At 52.0% G+C, this 10,090-nt stretch overlaps 1 protein-coding gene across 4 annotated transcripts in view; it reads left to right on the forward strand.

Annotated features, from left to right (window-relative positions):
- The window catches only part of TPM4 (tropomyosin 4), a 17,106-nt gene extending 8,894 nt beyond the window's left edge, over positions 1-8,212 (forward strand). The window contains exons 1-8 of one of the 4 annotated variants that reach the window (XM_015424670.1): positions 778-989; positions 1,608-1,741; positions 1,996-2,113; positions 4,204-4,274; positions 4,777-4,852; positions 5,684-5,746; positions 5,838-5,907; positions 6,455-7,131. In XM_015424670.1, coding sequence (XP_015280156.1) covers positions 855-989; positions 1,608-1,741; positions 1,996-2,113; positions 4,204-4,274; positions 4,777-4,852; positions 5,684-5,746; positions 5,838-5,907; positions 6,455-6,537 — 750 coding nt within the window. In that variant the 5' untranslated portion in view covers positions 778-854 and the 3' untranslated portion in view covers positions 6,538-7,131. Of the gene's footprint in view, positions 1-777; positions 990-1,607; positions 1,742-1,995; positions 2,114-4,203; positions 4,275-4,776; positions 4,853-5,683; positions 5,747-5,837; positions 5,908-6,454; positions 7,146-7,289 lie in introns of those variants that run through there. The other 3 variants (XM_015424669.1, XM_015424667.1, XM_015424668.1) reach the window with 3 other exon arrangements.
- The last annotated feature ends 1,878 nt before the right edge of the window (positions 8,213-10,090 follow it).

A 10,090-nucleotide genomic window follows, 5' to 3' on the forward strand; every position in this document is an offset into this window, starting at 1 on the left:
GGGTCTGGGGGGGGCCGCTCTCCCCCCTCTCCGCGGGGGGGGGGGGGGGGAGTTCGTGTTGGGAGACACGCAGCCCACAGGAACCTATGCCCTAGGGAGTGTGGCCCTGGAACTGTGCCTGCCTGCCTGTTGGGGCTGCTCTGTGGGGCTCTGGTCCTGCAAGGCCACGGAGGCTTGACCAGCACTTCCACAGGGAAGAGTGGGCTGATACTCACCCAGGAATGCAGCCGCGCCTCCTGCTTCCCCCACCTGCAGGGCCGGGGAGTGGGTGCCCTGGCATGGCATCCGGCCAACCACCCAGGAGCGAAATGCCAGGGCTTCCTGCTACCCTCTCCCCTTCGGCGTGCGTGGTCCTTGCTCCCTCCTCCCCTCATGGCCCAGTGGCGAGGCTCACAGCCCCAGCCGGGCGGGTGCCAGTCAGAAGGGTCTGGCTTTGACATGGGATTTCACACTGGATTTGGGGGGGGGGGGGCCCCCCAGGGGAAGGAACCCTGCCTGCTGCTCCGGCTTTTGCTTTCCCGCCCGTGTTTTGCCAGCGCGTTCGTGTGGCGCGGAAGAGTCCTTCCCGCTCTTGCAAGCGCGGGCAGCCGCAGCTTTCCCAGCCCCGCGAGTCCACTGCCCGGGCCGGGAGAATCAGGTGCCGCCGCTTGTGCGCGCCTGCGGCCGGCGGGGCGCCGAAAGCCCTCCGCCTCCCAACTGGGCGCGCTCGCCGCCCCTGCCCTTCTCCGGCGACGGGCGGGGCTGCCTCGGCTCCAGCGGCGGTGACGTCACGGGCCTGCCTTCATTGGGGCCTCCGTCAGCGGCCAGCCCCGCCACGTGCAGCCTAGCCCAGCCCGACCCAGCCCAGCTCAACCATGGCCGCCGCGACCGGCTCCTTGGAGGCGGTGAAGCGCAAGATCCAAGCGCTGCAGCAGGAGGCCGACGAGGCCGAGGAGCGCGCCCAAGTCCTCCAGCGCCAGCGCGACCAGGAGCGGGAGCTGCGCGAGAAAGTGAGCCGGGCCGGAGAGGGACTCGCCCGCCTGCCTCTCTCCCCCCCTCTTTCTTGGCTGCGCCCCGCTCCCCTTCCGCCTTCTCCCGCCGGCTCCTTGGCGGGCCACGTCTGGCTGGCGGCCCCCCTTCCCGGATGGAGGGCTGCGTCCGGCGCTGCCCGCTCGACAGCCCCTTTCTCCGGCAGCCGGCGGCCTCCCTGGGCCCAAGGAGGCCGGCTGGCTCCGGCGGTCCGGCGCGCTGCTTCTCCTGGCCGGGCAGCCCTGCGGCGCCTCGCCTTCTTCCAGCGCCTCTCCTTCCCCTGCAGGTGGCCGCGCGGGGAGCAGCGGGAGCAGCGGCAGACAGAGTCCTTCCTCTTCTCTCCACTCTCCTCCTTCACTTCTCTGAAAAGCTGTCCTTCTCTTCCCACCTAATCTTAAAGGGTTGCGCGAGGGCTCCGACTAGGTAGGCCCGTGCGCCGGGGCTGCGCGCTCGAGTCATCGGCCGCCCGACGGGAAGCAGCAGGCTGCGGGGGTGGGTGGGGGAGGACGCTGTGCCTCAGGCCCGGGGAGCCTGGGCGAGGCGGGGTCGTGGGGCAGCGCCCGGCTTCACCGCTGCCCTCTGTGTGTGTGTGCGCGCAGGCTGAAGGGGAGGTGGCCTCTCTGAACCGCCGGATCCAGCTGGTGGAAGAAGAGCTGGATCGAGCCCAGGAGCGCCTGGCCACTGCGCTGCAGAAGCTGGAGGAGGCCGAGAAGGCAGCAGACGAAAGCGAGAGGTGTGTGCAGCGGCTGGCTTGGCTGCCCCCGAGGGCCGGGGGGGGGAGAAGAGGGGGGGGGTGGGGTGGGGGAAGTGCCCACGGAGCGAATGGCGGGGCGTTCCACGGGTCTCGGCTCCCTTCTGCCCTGGCGCCAGGAAATCGAGCTGAGGCCCAGGAGGGAAGGAAGTGTGTGTTGGGAGGACGGCTTGCTGTTTGTTTGGGTGTGTGTGTGTGTGTACAAATGCATGCTCCTTTTTCCTGGCCTGTGGCAGGGGCATCAAGGTGATTGAAAACAGGGCGATGAAAGATGAGGAGAAAATGGAAATCCAGGAGATGCAGCTGAAGGAGGCAAAGCACATTGCAGAGGAGGCAGACCGCAAATACGAGGAGGTAGGTCGGGGGCCTTATGGGGAAGGGGGGGAGAGACTGTACCCTTTGTTTCCACCCGTGATCTCTTGAGTAACCTTCTGGCTGCCCGTACAGGAGGGAGAGAGGGATGCTTAGCATTGGTTCCAAAGGCTGTGCAAGTTCTAGCTTATGAGTGTCAAACTGAAGGCCTGGGGGCCAGGACCAATGTTCCCTCTAAGCTGTGGAGTCTTGTGAGCAAAAATCTTACTTTGTGAGCAACTGTCATTAAAGTTGTGAGCCAGCAATTTGACTACTGCGTAAATTAGCTTGCTCTGGGGCCATCCATCCTGAGCTAGGACAAAAATGTGTGAGCCGGAGACTAAAAAACTGTGAGCTAGCTCACACTAACTCAGCTTAGAGGGAACACTGGCCAGGACCCTCCCTTCCAGGGCTCTTAGGTGGCCCACAACCAACTAGTGCAAGGGAGGGAACAGGAGACTTTATACAGTGTATATCTCTGGTACCTGGCCTTATGTTTTATGGCGCACATGACCCGGCTCGACAAAGTGACATTTATGTAATATTCGGCTCTCCTAACAAAATAGTTTGACACCTCTGTTCTAGTTGATGTCCTTTCATTTGGGGTTGGTAATTTTGAAAATAACAAATCCCTTGTTTCTTTTTTCTGCACTCAGGATCTCGTATCTCCTTTGCTTGAGCTAGGTTTCTTCCTCATTCCCACCTACCACTACTCAAGGATTCCTCTTGTGGTGGTGTAGTCTTGTCCCATTTTGTAAACGTCTTCTCCCCAATGCTCTTTAACATCTACAGGTGCCTTCTCGTCCAGCTAGTCAGGTTTGGGCTAGAGTGCCATCAACGCTCATGACACCCAGCTATACCTGTTAATGGACAGCCGGCCAGATATCTCCCCAGAAGATCTGGCCAATTGTTTGGGAGTCGTGGTGGGATGGTTAGAACAGAGCCCCCTGAAGTTGAACCCATTGAAGACAGAGGTCCTGTGGCTGGGCTGGGGGGGGGGGGCAGGAGCAGGATTTCAGCTTCCCACTCTGGATGGGGTACAGCTGGTGCCAGTGTCAGGAGTTTGGGTGTGACCCTTGATACCTGTCTTATCTTAGAGGCATAGGTCACAAATACAGCCAGGATGGCATTTTTCCATCTTTGCCAAGCCTGGCAGTTGGTAGGGACCTGTCCCGCCCCGATCTACCTACAGTTATCTGTGCAATGGTCATCTCTAGACTAGATTACTGTAACTTCCTCTACGCAGGGCTGCCCTTGAACTTGCTCCGAAAACTTCACCTGGTCCAGAATGCGGCTGCGTGGGTCGTTATGGGAATCCCCTTGAGAGCGCACATACAACCCATGCTCTATCAGCTGCGCTGGCTCCAGATTGAATACCAAATCAAGTTTATGGTTCTGGCACTTACTTCAAAACCCTAAACGGTCTGGGACCATTATATCTACGGGACCGCCTCTTCCTGTATGCCCCCCAGAGAGCGTTTCGCTCAGCCAGTACCAAATTGCTGGTAGTCCTTGGTCCCATATTGGTCGGCTGCCCTCGACCTGTGCTTGGTGGAACTCTCTTCCTAGTGAGATCTGGGCCCTGCGGGACTTGGCTCAGTTCCACAGGGCCTGTAAGACTGAGATGATCTACCTGGCATATCGTTGAGGGCAGCGGCAGATAGAGAGATCAGTGACCTCCCGGGTTCCCCCCCCCCTTCTATTCTCCACTCACTCCTGGTTAAGATCTTCCCCAGGAGTGGAATATAGATTATATGCCAGCCACCCCAGCTATCTGCGGGATGGATGGATGCCGCCATCAGACGGTACATCTAATTGCTGAATGGTGCTGAAGTTTAATTGTATTGTATGCATTTTGTATTGTATGTATTTTACTATGTACGGATGTATATGTTGTACACTGCCCTGAGCCCTGCTTGTGGGGAATGGAGCAGGATAGAAATTAAATCAATCAATCATCATCATCACCACTTGAGCCTTAATGAAAAAGCCCCAGCTGCACCTCATGCTGCCTTTTTCTTGGGACGTGCACAAGCCGCACTGAGGCAAGGGTTGGGCACCAGGGGAGTGACAGTCTTTTGCTCTCCATGCAGGTTGCCCGTAAACTGGTCATTCTGGAGGGAGAACTGGAAAGGGCTGAAGAACGAGCGGAAGTGTCTGAAGCGTGAGTGCTCCTGGAACACCTGACAAAGGACTGGGCAGCTGCTTTGGGTCCTCTTTGGCCTGCCCTGAGCACAGTTCCTAGGAAGTTGGGCTGGGTGGGGCTTGGACATCTCTACCTGCAGCTGGTCTTTTTTGGTCAGGTAGTGTCAGGAGCTGGGTGAAAAATTCCAGTGCCACTGCAGAAGTCTCTCTGGGCCTCCTGCATACCTCACATGGCTATAGAACTGGTTCCTGTCGAGCTGGCCCAGTGAGGGCTCTCATCTTAGGTGTCTGTTGTGGTGCTCCAAGCACCACCTCACTTGGCTTGATTCAGAATGGCTACCTATAGCGCGTCAGGTTAAGGCAGAGGGAAGGCTGTCGATGGCCAAAGGTAGAGTCTGGAATGTTTGCTGGCTGAGTTACCTAGTGGGAGCAGCAAAGGCCTCTGCCGTCGGGTCATCTGTGTGAAATAACGACACTGTCTTGAAGGATGAAGTGTGACTCTAACTTCTGTCCCTGAGCAGGAAATGCAGTGACCTGGAAGAGGAGCTGAAAAACGTCACCAATAATCTGAAGTCTCTTGAAGCTCAGTCGGAGAAGGTTAGTAGCTGTTGTCTATAAAGTGATGACGGAGATTTTGCCAGCCTGACCTTTGTGTCTTACCCCAAAGCTTTGTTAAGTGCCACCATGGGTCAGATAACTTCATCTCATTTGGTTTTGGTGTGGTTCCAGTGCCATCTCCCTGACAGTGGGTCAGAGGAAACAGGGAGGAGCGTGTTTGTGGCTTCAGAGCCCCACAGGGTTTCCTTGGGCAGCTGCTAACTGATGTGAAATAAATGAGAGGAGAAGGGTGGAAACCATTTGCGAGAAAAGGAGGGTATGTGAAGTAAGAGAATAAATAAGTAGGGCATTTGTCCTTCTTTTCCGTTCACACGGACACATGAAGAAAGATTCTGCCCTGCCTTAAACCAAGAGTTCAGATGATGAGATTTTAAATCTCATTATTATAAACCAGAAAATGAGATGTTAGGTGCTCATAATCTTACATAAGCAAGGAGGAAGAGCAGGCACAAGCATGCTGCCTAGGTCTTCGAGGTCCCAGCATGCTGAGGAAGTGTCCACACATATCCTCCTTGCTATTGTGTGGAGAGAGTTTATATGCAGACACTTCCGGTGTGTGTTCCCATCATGCAAATGGATGGTGCGGTGAGTTCTCCTTCCCTGCTGGGTGAGTCAACATGCAGATGGATTGTGTATCCATCTCCTCTCCTGTACAATGTGGGAAGATTCAAGCCTTGAGTTTGAAACCAGAAGCTTTGAGACGAGGCACTAGAAAGGCAGGATTCCAGGCCCACTGGAGTTTGCAGGAGGTATTTAAAGGTTCACTTGCTGGCTTTTGATTTCACGTCTTCTTTCCATCTCTCTTCACAGTACTCCGAAAAAGAGGACAAATATGAGGAGGAAATCAAGCTTCTCACTGACAAACTGAAGGAGGTGAGGTGGTTCGGGTGTGCCTGGTGCTCATTTTAGGGATTTTGTCTGATCAGCAGTAAAAGTTTCCCCTTTGTTTTGATGCTTGTTTTAGGCTGAAACCCGGGCCGAGTTTGCGGAAAGAACTGTTGCGAAACTGGAAAAGTCGATTGATGATCTAGAAGGTACGTGGAATGGAAGGAGGTCTTTGAACACAAGCTATCAAATGTCAGATTTTTGGCTAGAAAAAGAAGTAGCCATGGAAGCTCCTGTAGGACAGTAAATTGAGGCCAATATATTTAGCAGTTATTTTGTTCCAGAACCGTTTTGTCGTCTGCCATAAAGAAATGTGACAGGGATTTTGCTGCTTGTATTGAGAGTTGTCTGGAAGTGAAGCTGCAGAAAATTCCTTGTTTTCCTCCCTCCTGAAGTCCAGCAGTGGCCTTAAGCTACAATATCTTAACTGGCTCTCTTCCCTGCTCTTCTGAAATATGGGGCTTAGAATCTATACACCTACAGGGTGGTTGTAGAGATTATTGTACAAATGTAAGTGAAGTTTTCAGAACAGTTTATAAAACCTTTGTGCAATCTGGGCAGATTTTTGAAATGAGTGGTGGTATTTAATACCCCTTTTCTCTCTTTCCTGTCCCCTGTCTCTTCTCTCACTCCGTGGCATCTTTATTCTTTGCCCTGCTCCTGTCACTGCATGTCCTGTTCTTCTCTGGGTTCCAGATGAGCTGTATGCTCAGAAGCTGAAGTACAAAGCTATCAGCGAGGAGCTGGACCACGCTCTCAATGATATGACGTCCTTGTAGAGAGGCAGTGGGGGCTTCTCCTGGCTGTTCTGTCCTGCAAGAATTCAGCGCTTTCTTTTTCTTTGTGTGCTTCTTAAGTTGTCTGAATTTCTCCTCTTCCTTTTAAAAACTGGCATACATTAAAAAAATACTTTTCTTCTTGGATTCCTTTCTGCTTTTTGCCACTTTTACTTTGTGTGATGAGTAGGAAAAGATCCCCCTTGCTTGTACACCAGAAAATGAGATTTTAGCAAATGTTCATCAGTTGGGGAGATATGACTTGACGGATGCGAGGGTTCTTGAAGTTGACTCCATTTTTTTTTTTACTTAGCTGCTTCTGCAGCTAAGCAAAGACCACTTTTGGGAATGGGGATGAGAGCCCATTTCCAAATTACAGATTTGGCACACCAGACTGACTTTTTCAGTACAAACATGGCACAGGGATGTCTTGTCCCCCCATCTGTTTCTTCTAAGAGTGTGTTACTTTCCCACTGATTCCAGTGGAAAATCTTACAAAGTGCAAATAAGAAATCAAATACTTCCCAATTTGTCATCCCCATCCCCCCCATCAGAGCTTTGGGCACAAATTCAATGTGGCATTAGAAGAAATATCTCCTCAGAAGAGTGATCCACATCAAGGAATTAAGGAGAACAGCTGCACTTAGAAAATGTGGGGGATAGGGTGATAAGTGGCTGGAATTGGGATGAGGAATGTGCTAGGTCATAAGTGGGTACTGTTGTTCTGAACGATTTATCTCATTGATTTTCACCAGAAAAAGTTGCCCAAGCAAAAGAAGAGAACTTGAGCTTGCATCGAACGTTGGATCAAACCTTAAGTGAACTTGGCAGCATATAAATGGGTTGGAAAGTGTCCTGACTTCTGACAGTATGAAAAGACATGCTTGGAATGGTTGCTTCCTCTTTAATCCAGCCTCTTTCTCCTTAAATCATGCAAAGAGCAAATAAGGGACCAAATATTTCTTTTTTTGTGTCTCCCCCCCCCCCCCCAAAAAAAGCGTTCTGGCTCTGGGCACAAATTTAATGATGCTTCTTCCTATATATCATATAGTACAGCTTGTTTTGAAAACGAGAAAGGTGTGTGTGTGTATATATACACACATATATACATATACGTGTGCATGTATATATGTGTTTGCATACCCACACACACATATAAAAGGTATTCTGTAGATGCTAGATTAAGTTGGGGGGGGCTTGTGGTATTTAGGGCACAATTCTGTACTGAATGGAAGATTTTTTTGAAGCTTCCTGTGATCATTTACAGTATAATATATACATGTGATGCTCTGGGTTCCCTCGTTTCTTGTCCTCTCTAGAAACAACTGGTGAAGGGATGTATTATCTACTTTGTAGCCAGCCTTGTTAAAAAGTGTTTTTTGTGGTAGGGGATGCAACAGGAATTCGGATACTTGTGTTTTATTATGCCTTCAAACTGGATGGTCTACTTCCCTGTATACAGAAATGTGCCAAAGTTCATGTCCTGAAAGATTTGACAAATGAACCAAATCATGCCTTCTCCAGTTTGCCAATTTCTTTCAGTCATCTTGTCGTCTGATGGGAAATAGCTTTTTTATTAACCCGTATTTATTAAATTTTTGCAAAGCAGTGGAAATGGTGGACAAAATGAAATTAGCCCTATTGAATGTATTTGGTACCCTGGCTGTAGCTTCTTTACTTTTGGTCTAATAAACGTTTTTTATAGACATTCTAGTCCACAGTGTGGGAAATGCTTCTCTGACTGGCTTTGATATGAAAATTGTAGTACAGGCAGAATGAGGTAGATATTCATGCACTGCTGCAGAGGGGAGGGAAGAGAAGAAGTGGGCTGAACTGTTTGTGAATTATGGGGCTATGCAGGACTTCAAAGGTATCAGTTACCCTAGGAGTTCGTATCCAAGGTGGAAAAATGGATTGTGGGGTTTTTTTTGGTCAGTCTTGCCTCTCTGGAGAGACAGCCCCCCCCCCACTATGTTTTTCCTGGGGAGGGGGAGGTAGCTAGTCATATTCAAGGGTATGCCAGGTAGGGCTTAAAAGCTGGGCAGGTTGACCAAGGAGCTCTTTAGCTTCCATAAAATCTCAAGTGAAGTCTCAGCTTCTCATGCCATGGAAGAAGGAAGTTGCTTGAAGGGTGGGAGGGGATAGCGACAGCTTAAAGCAGTTGTTGTGCTTCCTGGTACCTAGTGGTTTGGTGCTTTACTCAGAAATAGTGGCCTGAACTGCAGGTAGATGGGGGCAGATGGCTCTGTGGTGTGACTCAACTTTTTGTATTGGACCAGGGGTGTAAATGTAATCATCAGCGTTGGTGCTAGGATTCAGGTGAACATGGGTGCTATTCTGATGTCTAGCGCATTATGCACGTGTAACCATAAGCAGACAAAGGCTGGAGTCTTTTCTGTTTAACTGGCAATCCTGCATAAAATTGTGGGTAGCATGGGGGTAGTTCTTGCCATTATGGCATTGTCAAGCAATCTATCCGCTAGGTGCCCTTTTTGGTCTACAAAGGCCACAGCTGTTCTTAAATGGGGCCATACTCTATGGGCATCGGGACCACTCTCTTTGGCCTCTGACCTCCAGGATGAAGAGAGGAAGACCGGGTTCCAGGAAGCTCAGTATTATGCTTGGTTCACCTTAACTCAGGCCCCCAGATGTGTTTGCTGCACTAATGTTGCTGTGTATATGCAGAAAGTTATTTTCAAACATTTAAAAACATACTAGCATTTTCTACATTAGTAGGCACTGAGTTAGAAAACTCATGGTCTGTCTCCACTTTGGGGATGTTTCTGGATAGGTGGGGAAGGAGGTGGCCGCTGCACAACCGTTGTGAAGACAATTGAGTCAAAAACAATTATGAAAGCCTGCCTTCAGAGAGCAGGATGGCCAGTGGAGGGACTCCTCCAGGTGCCTGCAAGGGAGAGTTGTGTTCCTTGGAAGCCTGTCTTCTACCTGCTGGGTGTCACTCCATCACCTACGGTTGCTTTCTAGTGTCGTCACAAGTTTTTTTTTCACAAATGCCAAGGCCCGCAGGAGCTCTGTTTGTGCCCAGTCTGGTGTGTTCTGTCGCTCAGGCGCCATTGGGCCTCCCCTGCTTCATCCTGAAACGAGTAGGGCTGCTGCAGCCTTGGTCTGTTCCCTTCAGGTTTTCAGGCGGGGGGGGGGGGGGTCCCTTAGAGACCGCCTCCTGCTCAGTTTTCTTCCTTCCTTTACTTGTACCCCAAACTCTCCCTGCCGGCGGGGAGCCAAAGGGCCCGACATGCTTCCTCTCCTCTGGTTCCTCTTCCGCTGGAGTTTACCTGGCCGAGTTTACCTGGCCGGCCGTCAACCAATGGGCTTTTCGGGGCCCGCGCTTCCTGCTCGGCAGCAGGGGCGGGCGGGAGGCGTCGTCGCGGGGCGTCGTCGTCCAATCAGCGCGCCGCGCCGCGGGGATGGACAGCTCCGCGGGCCCGCGGGGTGGGCGGCGGCGGCGGCGACGACGGGAAACATGGCGAAGACCTACGACTACCTCTTCAAGTTGCTGCTGATCGGCGACTCGGGCGTTGGCAAGACGTGCGCGCTC

This window comes from Gekko japonicus, unplaced genomic scaffold (assembly GCF_001447785.1).
Source record: "Gekko japonicus isolate JY-2015 unplaced genomic scaffold, Gekko_japonicus_V1.1 scaffold596, whole genome shotgun sequence".
Classification (NCBI taxonomy): Eukaryota; Metazoa; Chordata; class Lepidosauria; order Squamata; family Gekkonidae; genus Gekko; species Gekko japonicus.